General features: G+C 37.0%; 1 protein-coding gene across 1 annotated transcript; it reads right to left on the bottom strand.

Annotated features, from left to right (window-relative positions):
* Positions 1-3,175: 3,175 nt before the first annotated feature.
* Slc16a4 (solute carrier family 16 member 4) lies at positions 3,176-26,829 on the bottom strand. Its single transcript, XM_026402853.2, has 8 exons — positions 26,730-26,829; positions 25,815-25,934; positions 20,902-21,034; positions 18,901-19,044; positions 18,551-18,712; positions 13,203-13,414; positions 11,814-11,907; positions 3,176-3,966 (listed from the first exon to the last, which is right to left on the bottom strand). The coding sequence occupies exons 2-8, from the start codon at positions 25,899-25,901 to the stop codon at positions 3,806-3,808; spliced, it is 993 nt and encodes a 330-aa protein (XP_026258638.2). The 5' UTR covers positions 25,902-25,934; positions 26,730-26,829; the 3' UTR covers positions 3,176-3,805.
* Between the last annotated feature and the right edge of the window lie 426 nt (positions 26,830-27,255).

A 27,255-nucleotide genomic window follows, 5' to 3' on the forward strand; every position in this document is an offset into this window, starting at 1 on the left:
CTGGTGGGGCGTGGTGGCCCATACCTGTAATCCCAGTGACTCAGGAGACTAAGGCAGGATGATGGGAAGTTTGAGGCCAGCCTCAGCAACTTAGTGAGGACCTAAGCAATTTAGTGAGACCCTGTCTGCAAATAAAAAAAAAAATCAGAAGGGCTGGCTCAGTGGTAGAGCACCAATGGATTCAATCCTCAGTACAAACAGACAACAGTGTACAAATCAATTTAAGTGAATTTTAAATCCTAGAGAATCACTAAATAAGAAAACCAGTTGCCATGATGTAATCAGCACCAATAATGAGATTTGGGGAGTGATTTTGTATGCTGGGAATTGGAACCCAGGCCTTCCATGCACTCTATTACTGAACTGAATTCCCAGCCCAGTAATTAGGTTTTGTTAAGGACTAGCTTTGTAACATTAAACAAATAACTTAATCTTAATTTGCTTTTGTTCCTTAAGTATAAATTAGGAATAATACTTATCCAAACTTTCTCACAGAATTGACATCATAATAAGGTAATAGATGGGAATGAGCTCTGAAAAGTTAAAAATGCTATTAAAATAATGCTTTACTATCAGAGATAATGTTTTTTTTTTTTAAGAGAGAGAGAGAGAGAGAATTTTAATATTTATTTTTTAGTTTTAGGCGGACACAATGTCTTTGTTTGTATGTGGTGCTAAGGATCGAACCCGGGCTGCAAGCATGCCAGGCAAGCGTGCTACCACTTGAGCCACATCCCCAGCCTAGAGATAATGTTTTATGACCAACATGATGTACCATTTTCTTAGAGCCACAAGAAATGATATCTTAAGATGATGTTTTTGTTTTTGTTGGGTTTTTTTGGTACTGGGAATTGAACTCAGAGGCACTTTAACACTGAGCCTTTGAGACGGCCTTGCTAAGTTGCTGAGGCTAGCAACTATGTTGTTGCACTGTAGCAGGTAAGATTTGTGGTTTTACTCTTTTTCAGGGGAGAGTTGGTTCTTAGGCACTTTGTGTTCATTTCAGTCTAGAAATTAAAATTTTAGGCTAATTTGAGTTATAACAAATAAGATAACTGGTTTTAGTTTAATAAGTTTCATAATCTGTTAGTACTGCTAAGAAGCAAGGATCATATAGAAGGGAAAGTACAGGGTCTTGTCAGACTGTTAAATTATGACTCAACAGTTTACTGGGTTATTTAGTTTCTTTGACCTTCAGCTTATTCATTTGTAAAATGGGCATCACAGTTTCTGCTTCTGAAGGTTATTTTGAAGATTAATTTGATAATACTGTATATAAAATACACATACCTTAGTGACTATTATATTTTTAGATTTTGAAATAAAGTTATTCACCACCCCAGTCACACACATAAGTTAAGTCTAATATTTCTCTCTCTTTGTTCAAAGGGATCTCTTGAAGGGGAAGGGAAAAGACATTCAGTGACTTGTGCTTTTCTTTAAACCACATACACATTTATGGTGATAATTCCTACATTATATGGGTTCCTAGAAATTTGTTATATGACATAATATTGCCCATGAAAATAATAGGAGTTTTGAAAGTGAATAAAAACATCAGAAATTGTTACCAGGTACAGTGGCACATGACTATAATCCTAGTGGCTTGGGAGGTTGAAGTAGGAGGATCACAAGTTCAAGGCCAGCCTCAGAAATTTAGTGAGACACTGTCTCAGAATAAAAAATCAGAAATTGTTGGGGATGCAGCTCAGTGGGGTAGGGGTGGCAGGCCGGAGAAGGAAGTGGAATTGTTAACCCAATGAACACAGTTATAGAAGTTTTTAACTTCTTATGTTTTAGGGATTCAGGCTTTCTTAATTCATATTACTCATGTTTAGAAGGGCTGTGACTGATGAGTAGGATGAAGAACTTCTGTGTTGTATAAGATTTGTAAAACCTGTCTGAATGAGAATTCAGTTTGGAGTTCTTTGGTTGGTCTCTTTAAAATGTACAGTTTGTGTAGAAGGAAGAAAGAATCTAATTGCCCTATGTAGTTGAAGTTAGTTAAGTCCTAATCACTGCTCAAAAGGGAAGGAAGAATTGATGAGGATGGGTCCTAGAAAATCATTAATATATTTTTTCCTCTTTTTTGAAATAGAAGGCAGAAGAAAGGAATGTAGTGGCTACTGTATATGAAGGGTATTTTGCTTGGTACAAGTATATTTTTATTTAATCCTCAATACATCTATGAATTACATTGTGGCATGATCCTCACTTTACAGAGGAAGAAATTGGGGGCTCAGAGAGGTTAAGTAATTTATGAAATCACATGGTAACAAGTGGCAGAACTGAGATTTTTTTTCTATATTTATTTATTTATTTTTTAATGTGGTGCTGAGGGTTGAACCCAGTGCCTCGCACATGCTAGGCAAATACTCTACCACTGAGCCATAACCCCAGCCCCAGAACTGAGTTTTTTTTTTTTTTTTTTTTTTTTTTTTACTAGCTCACTATTTTTGCTGTTTGTGTGAAGGGGGGTTTTTGTTTTACTTTGTTTTGAAGTAATCAATTTAAATGTGAATGTAAGCTAAATCAGACATCTACATTTACATATAAAATAAGACATTTTATTTAGAGGTGGTATTTATTCAGAGGGTGTTCTACCTCTGAGCTACATCCCTAGCTCTTTTTTTTTTTAGGGTCTTGTTGTTTCCTAGTCCTCAAACTTGTGATCCTCCTTCTTCAGCCTCCCAAGTTGTTAGGATTACTGTTATGTGCCACTTATTTAAAATGTTGGAAAGACCAACATTTTAAATAAGTCTGAAATAAATGAAATTTCATTCAAGATTTATTTGTTCCAAAGCTCATGCTAGGTCTTGCAGAATACTGAGATTAATAAAACATCATCCATCTTGTTAATCATGTAGACTGTTGGAAAAGATTTACATGTGAGCTCAAGAGTACTCCGGATAGTGGAGGAGGCTTTTCACAGTAGTGAGCCTTTGAGCTAGTCACATTGTAAATGGTAGGTGAGAATGTACCTGGTGGGGAAAGATAGGTAGCTGGGAGTGTAGGAGGCACAGTGCTTATATAGGGAGTAGCAAGGTATGGGATCTTATAAAAAAAAAAAAACATAATTTTTTCACATAAAATAAAATAAACATTTTAATTTAAATATATGTCCATTAAGTCACTTATTCAACTTTAATATGAAACTTATAGTTCTGAAGAGACATCTAGATCTTTAACAAGACTATTTTAGATAACTAGATGAAGTGAAAAAATATATTGTTTAGGAAATATATTGGGTAGGAACTCCCATGCAGAAGATCCTGAGATGAAGGTTTTGTGGCTTTTTAAAAGCAATTTTTATATTTTATTACATAGAAATACATGTTTATCATAGAAATTTAACAAAGTAATAAAAAGAAAACAAGGATTTCTTCTAGTTGATAGACAAGATGAACTTGGGGTAGAGGTGGAGGGATGGTACCATTCCATCACTAAGCAAGGTTTTAATATTCAGATTTCAAAGTTCTAGTTAACCAATGGCTGTATTTCATTCTTCTTTAATAAAAAAAGTTTTCATCTTCATATATTTCAGTGACCAAATTATGGCACAATTGAGAGGGTTAATTTATTATATAGTCCACTGATTTCATGTAATACCTAAGGTTGGTGCTTCAACTGATTAATTTTAAAGTTGCTGTTGTTGTTTTCTTACTCAGTAATGTCTGTTCCTTAGAATGATAAAGCAAGATGGAGTCTTCCAAACTACTTGGTTTACCTTTTTATTTTACAAACAAGGGAGCTTTTCTTCCCAAGCTTTGGTTTTCACTGACTTATTCCTTTAGGTTTTCTTTTGTTAAGATCTCACTTGATTGTAGTTCTCTTTCTGGTCAGAGTGTTTGGTTTTCCATCTCTCAGCCCATGGTACAAAGAAAAAGGAAACTGAAGAAAGGAGATAGCATGTGCCAGAGAAGTAGAAAGAGCCTGTGTAGGTCTGCATACGATCATATAACCAGCCTGGAAAGAAGGAATGGTTTCTATTAGTAAAGCAAATCTTTCCATTAGTAATTCTCAGCCAGGACCTCTACTTCAAAGGAAGGGACCTTTTTATACTTGCCAATCTGATTTGTGACCCATTAGAAAGTTATTCAAGCTTTATACCTTATTTCTAATTGATGAAGTTAAATCAGTTTCATCTGAGTTAAGGACTTATATCTGCACAAGTCATTATGGACTTAGAACTCATCTCCAACCTTATACTGGAAGTTGAAGAAAATGAGCACATACCATTTCATTTTATGGTGAATTTTATTAGCATACTACTATTCTTTGAATTGCTATTATTTTCCAAAAGAAAAAGGCAAGAACTAATTACCTTCTTGTATTTGAACAAACATTTGAGTACTTACTGTGTTTCTAGTAGTGTACTGTTTTAAGGATATGGAGCCCAAACAGACATAGCCTCTGCCCTCACAGAGCTTGAAGTTTAATGGGAGGAGAGGTATTAACCATGAAGGGAAGCTCGGGTGATGAGAATGTATGAGAAGGAACTGATTGATCAAATTGGTTAAAGGAGTTCCTCCTGAAATCTAAATTTTTTTTTTTTAATGTGTGGGTGCACCTAGGGATTGAACCTAATGGCTCTTTACCACCAAGCTACAGGGTCTTGCTAAATTGTCCAAGCTGGACTTGGACTTAGAATCTTCTGCCTCCACCTTCCCAGTAACAGGGATTACATGTGTGCACCATTCCAACGGCTTAGGTTGAGCATCTTTTTTTTTTTTTTTAATACTTTTTTTGTCAATGGACCTTTATTTTATTTCTTTGTATGCGGTGCTGAGAATAGAACCCAGTGTCTCACACATGCTAGGCAAGCGCTCTACCACTGAGCCACAACCCCAGCCCTAGGTTGAGCATCTTTAATCCAAATCCAGAATGCTCCAAAATCTTGAAATTTTTTGAGGACTGACTTGATGCTGCAAGTGGAAAATTACACACCATGAAACTTCTGTCTCATGCACAAAATTATATAAAATATTGTGTAAAATTACCTTAAGGCTATGTATGTAAGATATACATGAAACATAAATGAATTTTGTGACTTGGATCCCCATCCCTTAGCTATATCATTTTGAATATGCAAATATTCCAGCATCTGAAACCCTGAAACATTTCTGACCCCAGGCATTCTGGATAAGAGTTACTAAACCTATATTAGCTGTCATAATCAAGCTTAAATTTAAGTGGCTCCTGGATAACGTTAAAGTTTTTTTTTTAATACTTTGTATTTTAGTTGTAGTTGGACACAAACCTTTATTTTTTATTTTTATGTGATGCTGAGGATCGAACCCAGCACCCAGCACGTGCCAGGCGAGTGCTCTACCACTGAGCCACAACCCCATCCCCATAGTGTTAAAATTTGTGCTTCATCCGTATTAAAATATCCAGTCTATTGACTTGGAATAACTAGTCTTTGTCTGCCACTTAAAGTAAAAGGAGATTGTATGTTTGATTTGATTTTATTAGATACCTACTTTTTTTTTAACAGTATGAAATGACTATATCCAACTCTAAACAGTTTAATATTTCTAAGTACATATTTTTAGAAGAAATTATTGGCAGTTCAGAAGCCTCTGTAATATTTACATGGAAGCATATATACATGTTGGTATTCAAAGACTGGATTTTTTTATGATTATAGCAAAAGCATTGTGAATGTAAAAAGGAGGAGGAGATAATGTACCAGCAGTAATTCAGGAGTCCTCACTCCTTGCTGACTATTGTTTCACGTAGCCAACATAAGGAAGAGTGAACTGGCAACTGATGCAGAATTATTAAGCCAGAGCCCTCTGTAAGCATTTCATCAAGGTCTCTGGACTGTCTGCATCAGATTCATCTGATATGCATATTAATTCATATTCATGCCTAATAAAATTATACTTATTATATAATGATTATTTTAAATTGTTAATCTAAGTAATTTCCTTATGCATGGTTGTAACCTTTGTTTTGAACAGTAATGTCTAGCAATTTCCTGTGATAATTTTAAAACAATTAAGATTTGCTTGAGCTTTTTTTAACAGTTTTGCAAACCAGGTGTTTTTAATTTTTATTTTTATTCTAACATGATAGTAGAATGCATTTTGACACATCATACATAGAGTATAACTTCTTATTCTTCTGGTTGTACATGATATAGAATCACACTGGTCATGTATGCACATAGGGTAATAATGTCTGATTCATTCTACCTCTATACTCCTCCCCTCTGCCTAGTTCAAAATACCTCCATTCTTCCCAGCAACCCCCGAACCAGTTTTCTTAAAGTCAGCAAAAGAGAATAAGAATAATATTTCAAGTTTGATGTTCAATATACTATTCTAAATTCATTTTTTTAAATGTCAGTATTTAAAAATCAGTCTTTATGAGTTAAGCCATACATGCTTAAAAGTTCAACATCCTAGGAAGTATTCTTACTGCCAGATATTTCAGAATTTAGTTGCTGAGCTGAGTTCTGAATCCTTTGTATGAGGCTTACTATAGTAAATTTACTATCGGTCATCTTGTTAAAACATAAACTATACCCAGAAGGTCTTTAATCTCAAAGGTCTTTAATGTTAGTTCAAATAAGTGTTTGGGAATTCTGTGATTGGATAGTTTAAATCTACCACTATATAGCATAATGGCCAACCTCCCAGGTGTACAGAGACAATTAGTTGATTTCTCATCCATTGAGCCACTGGTTGTTTATTAGCAGCTTTGTCTTTTTATTTTTGGTATGCAATACAAATATCTTATATATGTGCCATGATAGGAACAACTTTGGGAAATGTGAATTACCAGATTTAAACCTTTTTAAGACAAGAACTCACTAAAGGCCTGACACTAGAAATTTGCAATAAGATTTACTAGGGAGTTTAAAAAAAAAAAATGTGTGCTACAAGTTTTAGTAAAAAGATTATTTTATTTTAAATTATTAGTCTTAAGTCATATCCTTATGTATGGTTGTAATCTTTGTTTTGAGCAGGAATGTCTATCAGTTTATGATAATTTAATGATTATTTTGTGGTCTCACAGGGTCTGGTGGTACACACTGGTAATCCTACCCACTAGGGAGGTTGAGGCAGCAGGAAGGCAAGTTCAAGGCCAGCATGAACAACTCAGTGAGACCTTGTCTCAAAAATAAAAAGTGCTGGGGATGTAACTCAGTGGTGGAAAGTGCCCCTGGGCTCAGCTCCCAGTAGGGGTGGGGGGATTGTGGTCTCTATTTGCATTTGGAGGCTCAGTTTCTTGGCTGAATGTGTTATATTTGCAAAGGATGAACTGTTCTCTCATATTTTTAAAAATCACAATAGAGAGTTATTTAGAATTAATTTTTTTGTGTTTTTGTAGGTATTCATCAATCTTAGATATACTGGATCAGAGTGAAATTCTGTGAGGGCTTTGTTGTTTGTGGGGAAAAATAATCACCAGATAGGTAAATGGCTTGCATTATTTTGTTTTGCCTCTTCAGTGTATAATGTATTCCTCGGGACATGTGGAGGACAGAGAACTTGGCTGTGTCTTTCCACTTGTCTCATTCTTACCCCCAATCTCCAAACAGATATATAGCAGATCAAAGGGTTTGAGTTATTTTGTATCTTTACTTATCTAAAGGAACAGAGATAAAAGAATGGATTTTCATATTTTTCTTATAAAACAGTTGGTGCAATATTATCAGTTTGACTCCATGTCATTTCTGATGAGATATGAGGTTGGCAAGTAGTAGCAAGAAAGAGATGTACTACTACTTTAGAAACTAGTTAACTTTAATGTATTCTGGACTACAACTGACTTGCATCTATTCAGGATTAGAAATGTTTTTCCTAGGGTGTGTCAAGAAAAAAAATCACTTTTGTGAAATCACCTGCTTAATTGAGATAACCTTCAACATATTTTAAGGGCTTTAGTGTTCCGTGGCTTACAGCATCTTCAATCAAAGGTAAGAAATGGAGAGACAGGTTACAGTGGCTTAATCAAATTTCCAGTTAATGAAGTAGAAGAATGTAGATTCCAATAATTCTCAGTTTCATGAGTTGTAAATTTTTTCCTAGTGTTAAGTCTTGACAGTGTAGGTGGCAGATTGTATACCATACCCATAACCCCCAGAGTCACAGAAGGACTTTGAGAGAGTAACTTTTCTCTTATGTATCCCAATTGGCATCTAGCAAAATGTTGTGCTAATAAATAGCTTGATAATTATTGAGTGAATATACAGTTATAATCAAATAATTATTTATGGTGTTTTAAGGGAGTTTTCAAGTGATTATTTGTGATTGATTTAAATAAGTAAATACATATACAAAAGTATGTACTAGCATAATATATGCACTTGTTAGTTGGGAATGGGTAGTATTTGAACAAGGGGAATTGCATTCAGTTTTATTTTGGTTTTATTTTGGTTTTATTTTTTAACTGAACAGAACTTTATGTTCAGTGCCTTGAATGTAAAATTAGGAATTTCAACTAATAGTTTACATCTGATTTGTATATTGGAGATTATGATTATATACTTAATTTTCTTCCCATGGCACTATTGTGTGCTTTCTGCAGGTTTACTTTTGTTATAGAGGTCTACTAAAAATATAATATGGTTTTAAAATAGTTAATTCTTTTCATTTTTAGAATCTTCCAAGCCTTCCATCTTGGTGCTAGTGTGTAGTTCTGGATGCTGTACACTGCCAGCAAAAAACAGCAGTTGCATTTGGATGAGCCATGACATTTGTCCTACACTTAGATCTGCTATCCCTTCTGAGTCTGGGAGCTTAGAACAACCCTAAAACTGACTTAGTCTAATTTTGGCTCTCTTTCAATATTTAGTAAATAAATTTTCACTGAATATTGGAAAGGGTTGGAGTGGGCAAGGGTGGTGCTGTACAGAGGAGTATGTATAGAAAGGGTAAGTTTTCAATTCCATCTTTTCAATCCCTTTATTTTCAGTAAAGATGTGATAATGAATTTGGTTGCTACACTTATTTCTTATCATAGTCAGAGTTGAGAAAGATATTTAAATAATTTTCATTTATATTTTTTAATACTAAAAAAGTATGTTTTTAAAATTATTGGATTTTATATGCTTTTTATTTCCTTGAATTTGTAAATATGTTATATAGAATTTTTTTTCATTTCCATACAGGAAGGAGAAAAATATTGTTTATGTAATCAATGTTACCATTTTTAACTAGTATTCCCACTGAGGATTTACTGTTTGCCAGATTCCTAATGAAAAAATGTCTGTAATCTTTTATAGGAATTTCAGCTTTTTCAATTGGTAATAACAGATCTAGGTAAGTAAAAAATGAGAATCTCACACAATTCTGAAGATCTAAGTTTGGTTGATAATTCAGTATTTTATCATCAGTAAGATGCCCATACCCTTTGAGAAGTGAATTAATCTGTTACATCAACATTTCTGGTGTTCCTTCAGTAGTTGCTATTGGAATCAGAAGTTAGAAACAAATCTAATGGCAGTTGTAAAGTCCCCTTTGTTGTTTCACAGAAGAATGACTTTTAACAGCATAAGGGGTAAAAGTGGTGGGGGGAGCATAAGGACTTTCCTGAACTTTCTTCCTTCAGCAAGATACTTAGTGGCACAACATTATATTCAGTGAGAAATCCTGGTATATTATTATCTTGTTTGTGATACTATGAACAACTCCTGGACTAAATAAAAATCTATATATAAATTATCATCAATTAAGTCTATTACTTTTTTGTAGAATTTATAAAATTTATGATTGCCTAAATAATATCTAAAAATTGATACAAATATTTATTATGAGCTGTTTTTAACCTCACAAGTAGTTCTAGGGTATGCTGGACTTTGGGTAGTAAAAGGCTTGCAGATATTTTTTGCTGATTGATTGACAATAAGAAATTTATGTTTCATTCTTTATTATTTAGGTGTGTATGTGGATAAAATAAAAGTTTCACAATAAAGAGATAACCCTCTTTCTTAATCTCTGTTGTAGTCTATTCTTTTTCATTAAATAAAATTAAAAATTGATTTATGACTCACATATGCACCTACAGCCTTTTCTTTTTAGGCAGGGGTCCACAAAACTTGCCTTGTCTTCTCATATATATTGACTCTTTAAACATTTTAAGATGTATACAAGAACATGTATAATGTTAAATATATTGTAATTATATTATTTGCCTTTGTCATTTGAATAAGATATTCTGTGTCTGTTATGTCATTATACTTTTGGCCTAATGAACTTGAAAAGTTCCAAGGCCACTGTTGGGACAGCCAGTAAAGAAGGGTCCAAATTGAAAGAATGTATCAACAAACTATATTTGAACTGTTTTCTGCACCACACTGATCTGGATGTTAGCCATAAAGTAGCTTTTCTGGGCAATTCTAGTTTGTTGATTCCTTTTACTTATCCCTAGATAACAATTCAAGCCTTTTTTTTTTTTTTTTTTTTGTACTGAGGAATGAATCCTAGGTGTTCTACTACTGAGCTACATCAGTTTTTGTTTATTTTTTATTTTGAGGCAAGGTCTCACCAAATTGCTAAGGCTGCCCTTGAACTTGTGATTCTCTCACCTTAGCCTCCTGAGTTGCTGGGGTTACAGGTGTGTGCCTCTGTGCGTGTCTGAATTCTGGGCTTTACTTGAAATTTTGGCCTGCTTTACAGGTGTAAAATATAAGCTAAGAAACAACATGGGAAAGGGTGTGTTCATAAATGCAAATAAGGCAGTTGATTTTATGTTTAGAGTATACTTAAACTAAATCTCAGATAATGGTGTATTTTTTCCCTCCTGTTATAAGTTTATGTTCTTTTTCTACTACTATTTCCCTTTTCTAATAGTAAGAGAAACAAATGTAACATTATAAAACTTAATTTTTAAGAAGTGATGGTAGGGCAAGATCAGAAAAATCCATCCTTTCTCTGTCTCATTTCAGGACTAAAAGCAGCAAAATTTAATTTTAGTCTAAATTCCTTTTTGTAGGTAACTGGAGATTCATGTTATAGTAATTTGTACAAATGTATTAAGAGAGCTAGGGATATAGCTCAGTTGGTCGAGTGTTTGCCTCACATGCACAAGGTCCTGGGTTCAATTCCCAGCACCACACACACACACACACAAAGAGAGAACCTATGGTGTGTAAGAAACTAACATTTAAGGCTATTTCCTACAAATATTACTGTGTGAGTAGTCAAAATTTTAGTGGTTGTGGATGAATTGTTCAGTAAGCACAAAATATCCAGTTTTTTAAAAGGTGAGTGTAAAATCACACTTCAGCCCTAAAGTTAACTTAATCAGAACTCCCAAATGTATACTATATGAACTTGTAATTTTTACCAGTGGCCCCAGATATCCTCTCCACAGAGATTCTGCCCTTTAGGTCAAGTATCTTCCCACTATTGCTACAGATAGAATATGAAGGGCTAGCCTCCCTTTCCCTTCCTCTTTGAAATACAGACCCTGGAGGGCTATATGGCATATCAGAGAACAATGGTATCAGGTTTGTAGCCTTCAAAGTCTGTGGGAGTAACTCTTATTTTTATAAAAGATGCTCATGGTTGATCTTCTTTCCTAAAACATCATGAATCTTTGAGACAAAACTCTGGACTGCCTCCCTAGATATGCAGACATACTTCCTGGTTCTAAAATTCCCAAAAGAATATGAGAAATTTCTTAGGGGACATCTGTTGGATAAACAGCAGATTTTCCTGTCATAGTGATGGAGCAGATTAGATACTTAAGATTCCATTTCTTTAACCTATACTGTCATTACATGTTAGCATTAATCCTGGATCAGTGTTTTCTTTTATTGCTTTTGAAATTTGCTCAGAATGTGGCTCAGCCCTTACCTGCTGTAGGTGGTCCAGAAAGGACAGCAATCCCAGCAAAGAAACCAGCAAGTCCCAAAAAACTGTGCACTCTTGAATTCTTACACAGATCAACCTGCAGGCATTAGAATTCAGCATTAGCCATATTAAAGATAAAGTTCTGTAGATATCTGGACTTACAAAGGGGCAAGTACTGTTTATGTTGTCTCAGACTATGAATATTTTGACTTCTGAGGTAGTTTGGATGGCATTTTTGTCCCCAGTATAATGAAAGCAGAGATCAAGTAGGGAATAGTAACTTTGCTAGGTAGGTAGTGTTTTCAGTATATTGGGAATTTAGTTCTGGGTTTTTTTTGTTTGTTTGTTTGTTTGTTTTGGTCTAGGGAATGATTGACCCCAGGGGAACTTAATCACTGAGCCAAATCCTCCGGCTTGTTTTTTTTATTTTGAGACAGGGTGTCATTGAGTATTTTTCTTTCCCTGAACCTTTACTAATCTCTGTAAGGAAATGGTAATTTACAGTCTGAACTGACAGTGATACTCCCAAATCTACTATAGCCAAGTACCATAGGTTTTAAGAAATAAGATATTACAAAGAGTTGATTTTGGCTTTAGGAATTTGAAGTTTTGCCTGAGCTGCCTCCAGTGTCCTTATAGCACTTACGCTAATGGTAATATCAGGCCAAAAATGTCCTAGGGATTGTTTTCCAGCATGTTGAGGACCTGGTTTTAAGAAGAACCTGTGGGTTTCCCAACAATCCCAAGAACACAGTTACATTTGAGGTGAAAACAGGGGAGCTGGGTACAGTGGCATACACCTGTAATCTCAGCAAGTTGGGAAGCTAAGGCAGGAGAATTGCAAGTTCTAGGCCAACTTCAGTAACTTAGTGAGATCCTGTCTTAAAAAGAAAAGGCTGGGAATATAGCTTACTGGTAAAGCACCTCTGGATTCAATCCCCAGTACTTAAAAATAGATAGGTAGGTAGGTAGGTAGATAGATTTAAAAAACCTGAAAGTACACAGGACCAAGGCAATAATCTCACCAAGAGAAAAGCCACACTGATAAGAAAATCCCCTTTTTTCTTGAAGAGTTCTCTGAGAACTTACATTGTGCCTAGGAATTAAAGACTCCTGGAGCTGAAGGAGAGGAAAGAATGCAAAACTGACCTGAGATGGATAAGGAAAATGGAATCCTGCTGAGCCCTTTCTTGCTGTCATTCCTTTTCTGTCCCAACTAAATAGTTCTCACCCTCCCTCCCCTCAAGGTAACAGGAAAAACTAGACAGGATATAGCTAGTTACAGGGTTTTTGAGCCTTTTTTTTTTTTAATTGTAATACATTTTCTTTTGGAGAGATTATTACTATTACTTGTACTAATGGTTTAACAATGTTAATGATATGTCTACTTACCAGTACAGGAAGTATCAGTGCCAGATAACCACCAGCAAAGATGGCAAAGAAGACGGTGTAGGTCATAAGTAGTGGAAATGTGGTGGCTAAAGGAGCAAGCAGGTTAGTGATGCCACAGAGGATGAGGTAAGACCTGTGGTATTGATACTTCTTGATCCAGTTTTGATCGGCAACCCATCCAGAAATAAGCTGACTGACTGTCTCAATGATACCTGGAACAACATAGAAAGTGTTAGGAAATCCTGATTTCATTTTCCTAACCCCTTTGAAAAATGTGAATTACAAGGCATCTTTTTTCCTCAAATAATATGACCCCCATCTTTACTCCGGGATATGGGGGTGGGGGGTGGAGGGGATGGTTTCATTTGTCTTCCACAGTAGGATCTATGATTTACACACATTCCAAACACTCCAGACACATACAGAAATGCCAAAAAGTATTCTTCATAGTTGAGTAGGAAACCATTAAGTTACCAGGTCGTGTTTCTGATTGTGTTTAGAAAGAACAATACCCAACTGGGAATCTCTGGTTACAGAGGACCCTGGGCTCAGGGGGCTTTGCAGTTCCTTCCTCTAAGAAGTCTCAGAAATGAGGAAGTGAGATTTCTAAAAGACTAGTCGACTCTTAGGTCAGTGTCCTAAGGAAGTTAAGTGGTGGAAGATTGGGAAATAAATTAATAAAGCCTTAAGTTTAAAACAACATAGATGTTGGGACTCTTATCATTGATTGTGAAACTTTAGGGGTAAGAATCTCCTAAGGTTATTATGCTTAACTTGAAAATATGTAAGAAGTTTAGAAATGGGAGATTATATTTGGAACATTGGAGCTATCATATAATAAGTAAAATTTAAGAACCACATTCTTTTTCACTCCATTTCATTGTACAGCATTCTAAACCCTTTATCCTATTAGAAGCTAATATAACGTAAACACTGAGATTTTCACTAAGAATAAATAGCATGAACTCCAGTTGTTTCAATTTCACATTCTTTTCTATGGTTCGTATAAACTCTTTCATTAAAAATAATTTAAAAATGGGTGCTATCAGTTATCATTTTCTAAGGTACATATTGGGATTGTATATTATGACTTTTGGTTCCATTATTTAGAGTTAATATGATCTAACTTGATTCTGCCAGACATTGTAGTACAGAAAAATTATTTTAGCCAGGCATTTTCTCTTGTGCATACAACATTACTTGACTGAAGCAGAGTATCTTTTATCTTGGTAAATTTTCAAAGAAGTTAGTAAGAAAAGTTACTGTTGAATTATTGTGAATTTCCAGATAATTAGAACTATTTCCTCCTTAATGTCAGCTAATCCACTGGTGACTATGTTCCATATTTTTCTGTCTTACTATTATTTTAAGGGGAAATAATACTTGGCTATAATTTTTGCCCCTGGGGGTCCTAAGGATTGAATGAAGGGACTTGCTCATGATAGGCAAGTGCTCTACCACTGAACCATACCCCCAGCCCTATCTACAAATATTAACATTATTGAATGCTTACTGTGGGCCAGGCACCATGCTAGCCTCTATATACATTACACTTTTAATCCTGATGACCTTATAAGGGCAGGTGTCATTATACCTATACCACAGATAAAGAAATAATTGAGGCACTGAAAAGGCAAGTAACTTGTCCAAGGTCAAATAGTTTAAAAAAAAATGCTAATAAGTACAATCCTGGATTTGGGAAGTCAAGCTCCAGAATCAATCCTTTCAACTCCTGCACTATAATGAATATCTAGGGTTCTCTAGTTCCTGGAGTAGCTGTGGCCACTGAGCACCAGTTTTTTTATGTTTTTATTTTTGGTATCAGAGACTGAACCCAGGGTACTTGACCACTGAGCTGCATCTCCAGACTTCCTTATTTTTATTTTTGAGACAGGGTCTTGCTAGGTTGCTCAGGGTCTCACTAAGTTGCTGAGGCTGGTCCTGAACCTGCCTTAGCCTCCAAAGTTGCTGAGATTTCAGGTATATTCTACCATGCCCAGCAAGCACCAGCTCTTTAAAATTTGGTATTTATCCAATAGAGTGGATATCTATTAGGTCAGACACATAAGAATGAGGTAAGACTTGGGTTAGGGTCCACTATGTAATTAGAGCTCTGAGTGTATGTACAAAGTACAGAGATAAATATGTGCAGGGAAAAACCCTGACAACTCCCGTTAGCTTCAAAAACCTTTTTTTTTTTTTTTTGGCCTTCCTGCAACTTTTGTCCTTTTTTGTTTGTTTGGGTGGGGGGGTGTCGGGGATGGAACTCAGGGGCACTCAACCACTGAGCCACATCCCCAGCCCTATTTTGTATTTTATTTAGAGACAGGGTCTCACTGAGTTGCTTAACTCCTTGTGGTTGCTGAGGCTGGCTTTGAACTCGTAATCCTCCTGCCTTATGATCCTCCTGCCTTATGATCCTCCTGCCTTACCCTCCTGAGCCACTGGGATTACAGGTGTGCGCCATCATATCTATCTGGCTTGGACTTTTTCTTGATCTTTTAAATAAAATTTTATTAAAGCCAAGTTCACTTTTCCTTCTAGATGGGAAGTTAAAGTAGGCTTTCTTACCAGCCACAGAAACAAGGTAGGAGGCATCCATGATGTCAATCCCTAGTGTTTTGGCTCTGGCTACCAGGTGAAAGGTAGGGATAAAATATGCTAACTGACTGAGGAGAAAAGACCAGGTAAATATGTAGAAGAAAGGATTCCTAAAAACAGATATATCAAAGAGTCGTTGGCAATTCCACGAAATAGCCTTTTTCTTGTAACTTTCTTCATTAGTGGTTAGTAACAATTGGTTCCTGTCAGGCCCATGGTTGAACTCTTCACTTTGATTTGTAGTTTTAGCAGGTTGTCCAGCTTTCTGCATAGTACTATGCTTGATGGAAAATTCTTCCTCATTGAAGCATGGTGTTTCTCTTCCACACTGTGCTTCTGGACCACTTGAAGACAAACTGCCACCTTTATTTTTAACTTCAGAATTGTTCTCACTTTTGATATTAATAGGTCTTAAGAGCATACTTGAGGGTACCAAATTCAATGCAATTGCTCCAAATAATATAAGGGCACCTAAACAGAAGAAATTGAGACATTAAAAACAACCTCTTGGCTCAGGCGGTAGCATACGTCCGGCCCAGGTTTGATCCTCAGCACCACATACAAACAAAGATGCTGTATCCGCCGAGAACTAAAAAATAAATATTAAAAAATTCTTTAAAAAAAATCTCTCGGTTCACAATAATTTTTGTTCATAGGTTCAGATAATTTTTGGAAACATACTCTGCTTCCAAAATGTAACTGCTGTATCTTTGTAACAATGGAGTCCTTTGGACATAGAAAACCAGAAAGTACACTGCTAGGAAGCATTTGGAAACAGCGTTAGAAAAGATGACAGCCTTCTGTCTTGACATTTAAAAAACTTCTGAGGGCTGGAGATGTGGCTCAAGTGGTAGCGCGCTCGCCTAGCATGTGTGAGGCACTGGGTTCAATTCTCAGCACCACATAAAAATAAAGACATTGTGTCCACCTAAAACTAAAAAATATTTAAAAATACTAAAAAATAAGACACTTTTTTGAAAGAGAATAGATAACTGCTCTTACTTGATTTCAGTGTTTCCTGACCAAAGCTGTGACTTCATGTATGGTGTGTCTAGTGAGTGAGAACAGGCCTTAAGCTCTTCTCTCTCATGAGTTTGTCAGCTGAATAATTTTTTTTTTTTTTTACTTTAGAAAGGAATGAGTCAATTGAACCACTGTGTAGATAAAATATACACGTATATTAGCCAGGCAACAGTAATACCACTACTTGGGAGGCTGAGTCAGGAGGATCACAAGTGTGAGGCCAGTTTGGAAAGTTGAGATCTTGTCCACAAATAAAAATAATGGGGCTGGGGTTGTGGCTTAGTGGCAGAGTGCTTGCCTAGCATGTGTGAGGCCCTGGTTTCGGTCCTCAGCACCTCATAAAAAATAAATAAATAAAGGCATTGTGTCTGTCTACAACTAAAAATTATTTTTTAAAAAAAGATAAAAATAATGAAGGCTGAGAATGTAGCTCAGTGGTTGAGTGCTCCTGGCTTTAGTCTTCACTTCCACAAAATAAATAGGTAATCTGATTAACTATTAAAGAATATTGTATTCTTTTTACAAAAAAATGTTTTTTTTCCGTTTCATCCTATGTATTCTAGTGAAAGAGGGATTTTTAAAATGCAGATTTTTCTTCCTTAGCCCCTCCCACTCCATCTCCTTTACCTCCCCTGGGATCCTGCGCCCCCAGCACTGGGGTTTGAACCCAGAAATACTCTATCACTGAGCTACATCCCCAGCCTTTTTATTTTCAGATAAGTTCTCATGAATTGCCCAGGCTGGCCTTGAACTTTAGATCCTCCTGCCTCACTCATCCCAAGTTGCTGGAATTTCATATGTGTGCCACTGTGCCCAGCCAGATTTTCTTTTTCTTCTCAAAGGGAAAATATAAAAAGCAAATGTTTTAGGGAGGTGGGGAAAGGAAGAAGCCTTGTTTCTCCAGGATGTCACTGCCATTGCAGGGTTCGATTCTCAGCACCACATAAAAATAAAATATGCTGTACAGAGTACCCTCCATCTTCTCAGAGTTTGAACTCTGGTGAATTCTGAGATACTTGTGTGAACTGACAAAATCAGCAGGTTGCCCAAGATCTCATCTTTCATTTCATTTTATTTTTCTTATTACTCGTGATTGAAGCCAGAGGCACTTTACCACTGAGCTACATCCCCAGTGCTTTTTAATTTTTTATCTTGAGAAGGGTTTCATCAAGTTGCAGAGTCTGGCCTCAAACTCGCAATCCTTTTGGCTGAGCCTTGAGTCACTAAAATTATAGGCATATACCACCACACCCAGCTTCAAGATTCTTCTGTGGAGTATTTTCAAAGGAAGAGGAGCATCTTTACTGTAGATATGCTCATTTCCTCTCTGGCAATATGTTTCAAGCTTTTTTTTTTTTTTTTTTTTCTTTTTTGGCACTAAGGATTGAACCCAGGGATACTCAACCACTGAGCCACATCCCTAGTCCTTTTTTGTATTTTATTAAAGAGACAGGGTCTCACTGAGTTGCTTCCCTTGCTAAATTTGGTAAAGCTGGCTTCAAACTCTTGATAATCCTGCTGCTGGGATTACAGGTGCACCACTGTGCCTGGTTTAGGTTTTGTTTTTTTGCAATGCTGGGGATTGAACCTAGGACCTTGCACATACTATACCAATATCTTTTGAAATCAATTGCTCTTGAGATCTATCATTCTAGTCATCAAATGAAGAGAACTGAACATTAAACCTTGCAGAACTGATAGTTTAGAAACCTAGACTGACTTACCTGTCCAGTCATAAAGATCTATCAGGAATTTTGTAAAAGGTGCCAATAGAAATGTCAGTCCCATCCCAGAACGGGCAATAGCCGTAGAAAGAGCCAATCGTTTTTTGAAGTATTTGGTAGTTACCACAGCAGCTACTTGGTACAAGAAAGCAGAACCCAAACCTTAAAGAAAAACCAGAAATTTGGAATTAAACTTTATCTAATTTTACAAATTACTTTAATAGGTGATTTAGTGCAATGAGATAGATATTCTGGATCTCATAATGTAACTAGGAGTTCAGGACCCAAAGGTAGTAGAAGGGAAGGTTCCTGTTCCATCTCTTATAGTCTTCTGTTTACAGTTTACTTACCAGGTAGAAGTCCCATAGTCACACAAAGAAAGGGAATGCTTGTAGCCCTACTACTGATGAGATAGCCACCAGTAATAAGGAAAGTCCCCAGAATAGAGGTAGTTTTCTCTCCAAGTATTTCACAAATTATGGCAGCCAGGGGACCTTAGGAGAAGAAAGAGAGGCAAATGCTGGGTAAACATGCTTTGGCATCCCTTATTCTCTGATGTGTGATTTAAATGAAAGAAGGAAAAAACTCTACTTTGGAATATTATGTATTCTTAAAAAAAGTTTGTATTGGGTTTTTTAACATTACTAGTTCACACTACTTTGCTTTCTGAAAAGTTTTTTTTTTAATTTTTTTTTTAGTTTTTGGCGGACACAACATCTTTGTTTGTATGTGGTGCTGAGGGTCGAACCCGGGCTGCACGCATGCCAGGCGAGCGCACTACCACTTGAGCCACATCCCCAGCCCCTCTGAAAAGTTTTTTTTTTTTTTTTTTTTAAGAGAGAGTGAGAGAGGATAGAGAGAGAGAGAATTTTTAATATTTATTTTTTTTTTTAGTTCTCAGACACAACATCTTTGTTGGTATGTGGTGCTGAGGATCGGAACCCGGGCCGCAGGCATGCCAGGCGAGCGCGCTACCGCTTGAGCCACATCCCCAGCCCCTCTGAAAAGTTTTTTAAAAAAGGATAGTAAGATGGTTTGTTGGGAATCTTATTGAAAATGCATTATAAAACTGCCACAGTATGAGATTTTACTAGATGGCTGCTTTGTTTTTTTTTTTTTTTTTTTTTTTGAAACCATGAAAGACTGGTTTATTTTATCACATAATTTTTAAAAGACTCTGTATATTTTTATGTTTAAGGATTAAAGACACATACCAAACACAAATAAAATATTCACAATACATAGGACCAATTAAAATTTCTTAATACAGAATCTAGAATAAGGTAAGGGTCTAATAAATGTATTATTATGGATTAATTTATTAGAAATTAGTAAATAAAAATTCTTCAAAACTGAAAAAGGAAATAAACAAATCCCTAATCAATGTCTAATAAACATACAGTAAAATTCATACTGTCTAATACCTATAGAAATCTGTCTAAAATATTAGGTATACATTTCTTTGTGGTGAACAAAGATTTCTGAAGGAAAAGATATTTTCCAGTTACTGACAAAGTCTCCAAGAAATATCATGCAGATGAAAAAGTGAATTTTTACTTTCTATGTGATTTGTAAATAAGTCTTTAAAATATTTGTATTTCACTCAACCTGGGAATTCAGTGCATAGGAATTTAGAATTTATCTTAAAGAAACAATGAGGAGTGTTAATGTATACTCTTTAAAGACCTAGTAACTTCTAAGTGGCTTCTAACTATAAGTTTGAATACTAATCATAAAGGAGGAAGAATTGGTTCTGTGTTTTGTTTTGAATGTGATTAGATGATTAATGCTCTAACTTTAGGTTGAGAACCTGGCTCATTGGACTTATAATAAGGCTTTGCCCGACTGGAAGAAAATAAGGCATAAAAAATTGAATCAGCGGAGCTGGGGCTATCGCTGTGGTAGAGTGCTTGCCTTGCATGCATGAGGCACTGGGTTCAATCCTTAGCACTACATATAAATAAAATACAGAGATTGTGTCCATATACAACTAAAAAAAAATTGAACCAGAGAATTAAATAATTGAAGACGGGCATGGTGATATATGCCTATAGTCCCCAAAACTTGGGAGGCTGAGGCAGGAGGATCACATGTTCAAAGCCAGCCTTAGCAACTTAGCGAGGCCCTAAGCAACTCAGTGAGACCTTTTCTGTATAATTTTCCCAACTTGATACCAAGTGAATGATAAACATTGCAATCTCTTACTCAGCATTACATATTAATATATATTAATAAGTGAACCTGAATGTTAGCAACATGTAAGTCTTAAAGGACTAACAGAAGAGTCTTCATGGAATTGCTTTTTGTGGTCCTTTTCCATGGACAGCAAGCTTATTGATAACTAACTATACCTGCAGAAAAACGAAGTGAAGACATGATGGATCCAATCCAACCAGTTTGCTCAGCAGTGCCTTCAAATTCTTCTTGGAAGACCACAAAGAAAATTGCAAAAGTCTTGGTCATCCCCATCACAAACACATTTACCTAAATCAAAACAGACCAAAAAATCCCAAGTTAGATACTGAGCAAGCCAGTAGAGGGGAGTTTGCAGCTGCTAGAGGTTCTGTTGCTCTGTCTAGTATTTGCTGGTTTGCCTTATTGGTTCCTCATTACATATCTTGTATTTTGGGGGAGAGTCATTCCTATTTAGAGTGGTTAAGCATGCTACATGAAAGTACCTCATCCTCTTCAATGTAGTGGAATAGGTCAATATTGTATTAGAGAACAGAAAGTTGAAGTTTAGAGAAAATTTCTCAAGGTGGGGTTACAGGAGCTGAGATGTGTACTCAGATGGACTGACTTCAAAACCACCACTGCTTTACTGTCCAATTCTCTTGGCATCTGTTAAAGGCAGCTATTCCAGTTATCTTTGTGGTAACTATTGAAGAGCAATTATTCCTGTTAGTTCTTAGTCTAGCTTTGTTTTAACTCTGCTCCTAAGCTAAGTATCCTCCTTCACATGATATATAATTAGAATGAACATATATTTTTATCATCCAAATTGGGACACTTATTTATTTTTGGGGGGGTGGTAATGGAGATTTAACTTGGGGTGGGGAGGGGGTGTTCCTACCAGTTAGCCACATCTCCAGCCCTTTTTGAGACAGGATCTAAAAGACAATCAGTTCCCCAATTCAGGCCATTTATAACCATAATTTTCTTCCAAGAACACTTCTATGAAGAAAATCAAGCTAGGAAATACAAGTTTCAACTTGTTTCTTAGTTTAAAGCAGATTGTGTTCTCTCATGAGCAAAGAGCACTCAAGTGAGGTGTCATTCTGCAAAATAAGCTTTCTTTTTTCTGTGGATGTGGGTTCTGTTCTGGTGTCCACAGGGTGCTGACTTGTGTTCTTTTCTGTTCGAATTTGGCTAGCTACAGGCCTGTGGTTTAGTACCTTTCCTCTTTAGTCTGTGCTTGATGTCTGGTTATAACAACTGTGAATAGCTACAATCTATCTCCCAAAACTTAGTTGACCTTCTGATACACAATGGAAGACACAAACTATCAGAAGGTCAAGGGCAGAACTCTTGCATCCATGTGTCCCACTCCCTTAACTTGATACCTCCATCCTTTGTTTTTATTTCAACTAAAAAAATTAAAGACCTTTCCTAAGGTCTATGTTTTCCCTTAATTGACAAAGACTACATAAATCTGAATTGTGAGCTTAATCACATGCCTTAGACGAAGGTTGGTGGGTTTTCCTTTACCAGAGCCCATATGAGATTGAAATAACGGCTAACCCCCAAGTAAAACAAAAATCCTTGCTGGTCACGGTGGCACTTACTGTAATTCTAGTGTTGGGTGGTTGAGGCAGGAGGATTGCAAGTTCAAAACCAGTCTCAGCAACTTAGTGAGACCCTTTCTCAAACTTAATTAAAAAGGGGGTAGGGCTGGGGGTATGGCTCATGGTTAAGCACCCCTGGATTCAACCCCTGGTTTAAAAAAAAAAAAAAAACACCCAAAACTAGAAATTATATATTCCCTCATTGCCTTTTTTTGTTATTATTTAAAAAAATATTTTTAATTTGTATTTATTTTTTGGACTGGGGATTGAACCCAGGTACGTTTAATCACTCAGTCACATCCCTAGCTCTTTTTATTTTTTGAGATAAAGTCTTGCTTAGTTGCTGAGGCTGGATTTGAACTCCTGACTCAGCCTCCTGAGTTGCTGGGATTACAAGAGTTCCCCACCATTCCTGGCTTGTTTTTAAGAGATGGTAATTGGGTTGAACCCAATAGGAACACCTACAGGTCTTCCCCAACCCTCCCAGCAAGACCTCCCTCACCAGATCATTCTAATTGGCTTTGAGAGGAGTTGAATTAGCCTCAGTAACCCATTCTGGAATCAGCACCGGGTTTTGTCAGAGTTATTTTTATTTAACAACAAAGCACTTCTTTCTACCCTTTGTCTCCATCTAAATACCATCCTAATTTATCCTGGCCTTTACAAGCTTTTAAACAAGAGTATTGGGAGTGTCCACTTCTTCTCATGCTACCTCTCCACTGAAGCTGAAGTCCTAGCAGTCCCATCACTCTACCCTAATGGCTCTTATCAAGGTTACCAGAGACTTCTTTACTACTAAACTAACTCATATAATTGTCATTTCGATCATATTTTTCCTTTTAGCTGCTTCTGCATATCATTTTCTCTGAAAATTTCTGGATTAGTGCTTCTCTGTTTGCTCAGTGGGCTATCAGGTTTTCCAAAGATTTTGTCCTAGTCCCTCCTCTCCCTGATAATTTTACCCATCTTTTACCCTCAAATTAAAAGTACCATGTATGCTGTGGACACAGATTGTGCAAATCTTGTGTACACACATGCCAAACACTTTCTTGGTTATAAGTCCCTCAGACTCAAGTGTCCAATATTAAATCATCCAAGCTATCTTCACATTATACCCATCTCTTCCTGTGTCCTCTAACTCAGTGAATTGCATTCATCATCTACTTAGGCAAGCAACCCAGGACTCCTTGATTCCTCCCCAACATGTAATAACTGTTAAGTCTGAAGGTCTCCTTGATTTACTTAGATCCATATTTACTGCCTTTATTCAGCACCTTATTGTTTTCCCCCAATCGATCTCCTTGATTCTAGGCATTATCCACCCAGCAACCAGAACTATATTTCTGAATTGCAAATCTGATTCCATCATCCCCTACTTAACTTTCCTCATTAGCACCTCATAACCTCAAGATAAGAAATAACATTTTAGCATATCTCTCAAGACCCTACCCATCTCTGATTTCATCTGCACTCATTTGGTTATTCATAACTATATTATTAGTTTATCCATTCACTAGCAGGTATTTAGTGAGTACCTACTGTATGTCCCAGGAAGATGTAGAGCTAGATGTACAATAGTGTACACTTGTGAGCAATGTAGGCATGGTCCCTGCCTTCATGGAACATTCAGTCTAGTGAGATAGATTGAATATAGAAAATAGTTATACACATAATACAAGTAGTTATAAATAGTAAATTAGCATCCCCTGCCCCTGTTTTAAGTAGAGAGCTTCCTTAAGCATATTCAGTTATTTTTCACTTAGTTTTCAGGAGTTAACTTGTTATAGAGAAATATTCTTGTGATTCATACAGAACTATAAGCATAGTCCTTTAAGGATCCACATTACCACTGTGAGCACTTACCCTCTCGTTGTTAACATCTTGATATATTTTATGCATCACTCCCAAAACAAGGCATTGTTTATTAATCTGGTTATTAGCCAGCTTTTCTTACCAGCAAGTAAGATCAAGTAATTTCCTAGCCATAGAAAGGGTGGTTCCTGGGGAGAAAGTTGGAACAACTAGTGACCCTTGCTAACAATGTACACATAACACTGCTGAATATGATTTAGGAAGTGGCCTTGCCAGAAAGGACTCTTAGACGTAGGGCATCCTTGGTTTCCGTATTAGTAAGAAACATTCCATATTCTTTGGTAATGAAGCTAATATTTATTAGATAGTTCTATATTTGTTATGAATTTCATATTACATAAATCTTGCCAGGTATCTCTGTTCTTCCGGCTCTGTCACTAGGGAGAGGGCATGATGTTTTCCATCTCTGATATTCATAGATACCTTAGTTGTCCACATTGTGGATATCAGGTTGTCATCAAGACCTGTGCTCCCATGGCTAGGGGCTGCTTTAGGAGATAAAGGGCATGTGTGTGAATGCATCTCCAAAGTTAATAGAGCAGACTTGGACACATAATAATTTGTGGAAGCCAGGTATCATGGCACATGACCATAATCCTTGTGACTTGGGAGGATGAGGCAGAAGGATCACAGATCCAAGGCCAGCTTCAGCAACTTAGACCCTGTCTCAAAAAAAAAAAAAAAAAATTCAAAAGTCTTTTGAAGGAGTGCAGTGCTGGGGATATAGCTCAATTGGTAGAGTGCTTGCCTCCCATGCACAAGGCCCTGGGTTCAATCCTCAGTCCCACAGTAAAAGGGGGGGGGGCTTTGGGATATAGCCCAGTAGTAAAGGACCCCTGGGTTCAGCCCCCAGTACCCCCCCCCCAAAATGTGGAGCTGGTGCTGCTGTGCAGGGTTGTTTAGGGCACAACTATGATAGGATTTACCAACTTTCTAGAATAGATACATGGATGGCATACATCACCACTATCATTTAGCAACCCTGAGAGGAAGAAAGAGGGAATGAAGTTAACTTATAATAAAATGGAATGCCTAGTCTAGTTACTTATGGCTGCAGGAGAAAAATAATCTCCCTTTTTGGAATCAATGTCCTTCCTTTCCAGACAAATCAAGTATGCACTGGGTCTAATTCTAGTTTAAGTTATGGTTATTGGGAGTGGGAGATTGGAAAGTAAGCAACAGGCTGAACTGAGGAAATGTACCCATCCCTATCAGTGAAAGGGTTATATATGTTCATGCTGGGCTGAGCCAGGCACTTTTTAAACACTGCCTAGTGCTACATCTATGTTGATTAAAAGTATCATTGTCCCCAAATCCTAATTACCATGTAGCCAAGGTAGAGCTTGCTGATCATGACAGGAGCATTTGCTAGGTTTAAGCAATGGTAGGAAGAATAGAGTACTAGATAGAAGCCCTTGGCTTTTACTCAAGGGGAACATTTCAGCTTTCTCTTTGGCCCAGCATGGGCCTCTTGACTTTGGCAGTATGAACAGTTCCTGGCCTGCTGTTCACTCAGATACTAAGGATTTTCTAAGTGATCTTGTTAGGCCACTCTGAGGCTTTCTCCACCAAATTCTAGGCAGTTGAAAAGGAAAGCAGATACTTACCAGGAAAAAATGAAACACAATCATCCATCCCCATCCTCCATCCAAGGTTTTAGTGTAATATGGGGTTTTCCCCTCCCTCTTCAGCATGATGTTTCCTCTGTTTTAAGTGCAGGAAGATCTCTGTGACAGATCCAAGACAGTTGATAAGAAACTGATCTATCCCTTTAAACTCTGTGGTAAACAGTAAACTCACTGTTTACACGTGTCTGACATAACTAAGGATTTAGTTAACTATAAAGCCTGACCTCCCTGATTGTTGAGTGGCCTCTCCTCCAATTGTGCACAAGATTCTTCCTTGGGCTGCAAGCTAATTCTAGAAGCTGTGAGTCATCCTCCTGGTCCTCTAGCAAACTATTGACTCTACAGAAATAAGGGGCTGGGTGGCAGGATGAGGGTAGGAAATACCTTTATAAAGCACTTGCTAAATTGTTGCTATTCTAAGAAACTGAATAGACATGACAACAAGTGCAATACCTGTTCTTTTAATGGATCCTGCATCAGAAAAAAAAAGTTGAAAAGGGCAGTTGGGGAAACTGAAACATGACTTGTGTAGTAGAGGGTGCTGTATTGAGATGGATCTTTTGGGAATGATGATGGTCTTATGGTCCTACTGGGACTGTTTTTGTTCTTAGGAGAGAAATGCTAAAGCATTGAGGAATGAGGTATTCTCTACCTCCTCAGGAAGAGTTCAATAAAATGTGTATAGAATGAAAAGAAAATCTAAATGTTCTGAGGAAAGGGTGCAGCACTTGTTATTTCCCACTGAGTTTGAAAGCAGGCGGTTTCTTTCTGGAGAAAGGAGAATCAGCAGTGTGCGGAATGGCTGTCCAGTGAGCAAGCTGGACAGGAAGAGATGCTGGTCATTTCATTCCTTGTAGAAAATCAACCCAGCATACAATCCCATTTCCACCTTACCTTTGATGTTGTGCTCTCCAAAGGAATACCCTGCAGACAAGGCAATTTAGGAGGAAAAATAAATCAGACTTATTTCGTAGAAAGTTACTCTTTTTTTCTAAGCCATTTCATTCCGCTGCACTGTGAAAACAAGTGAGCATTGTAGGGCAGAGCCAGTTGAGGCTTTCCTGCCAGTGGACTTTACTTCCTGAGGGGAGGAGGAAAGGCTGTAACTTGAGAGCATCTCAGGTCCGCCCTCCACCCACCCCTTGCTCAGAAGGTAGACTTTTTCACTGTGGGATCAAAAGTAATTGTCAAGTAAGTAAGGGCAAAATCCTTTCTGTGACTGTGCTCAAGGCTGGGGGATGGGGCTTTAGGATTCTAATGCACATTCCAGAGGTTCCTGAGGGAGATTATCTAGACTTGCTCATAGAGGTGGGAGATACATTTTCTGGACCACAAATAACAATCATGGGGGTTGGAGTGAGTGCTTAGTATGTATAAGGCGTTGGCTCAATCCCCAGCACTAGGGGTGGGGTGGGGAAGG

The sequence above is a fragment of the Urocitellus parryii genome, chromosome 11 (genome assembly GCF_045843805.1).
Source record: "Urocitellus parryii isolate mUroPar1 chromosome 11, mUroPar1.hap1, whole genome shotgun sequence".
Taxonomy (NCBI): domain Eukaryota; kingdom Metazoa; phylum Chordata; class Mammalia; order Rodentia; family Sciuridae; genus Urocitellus; species Urocitellus parryii.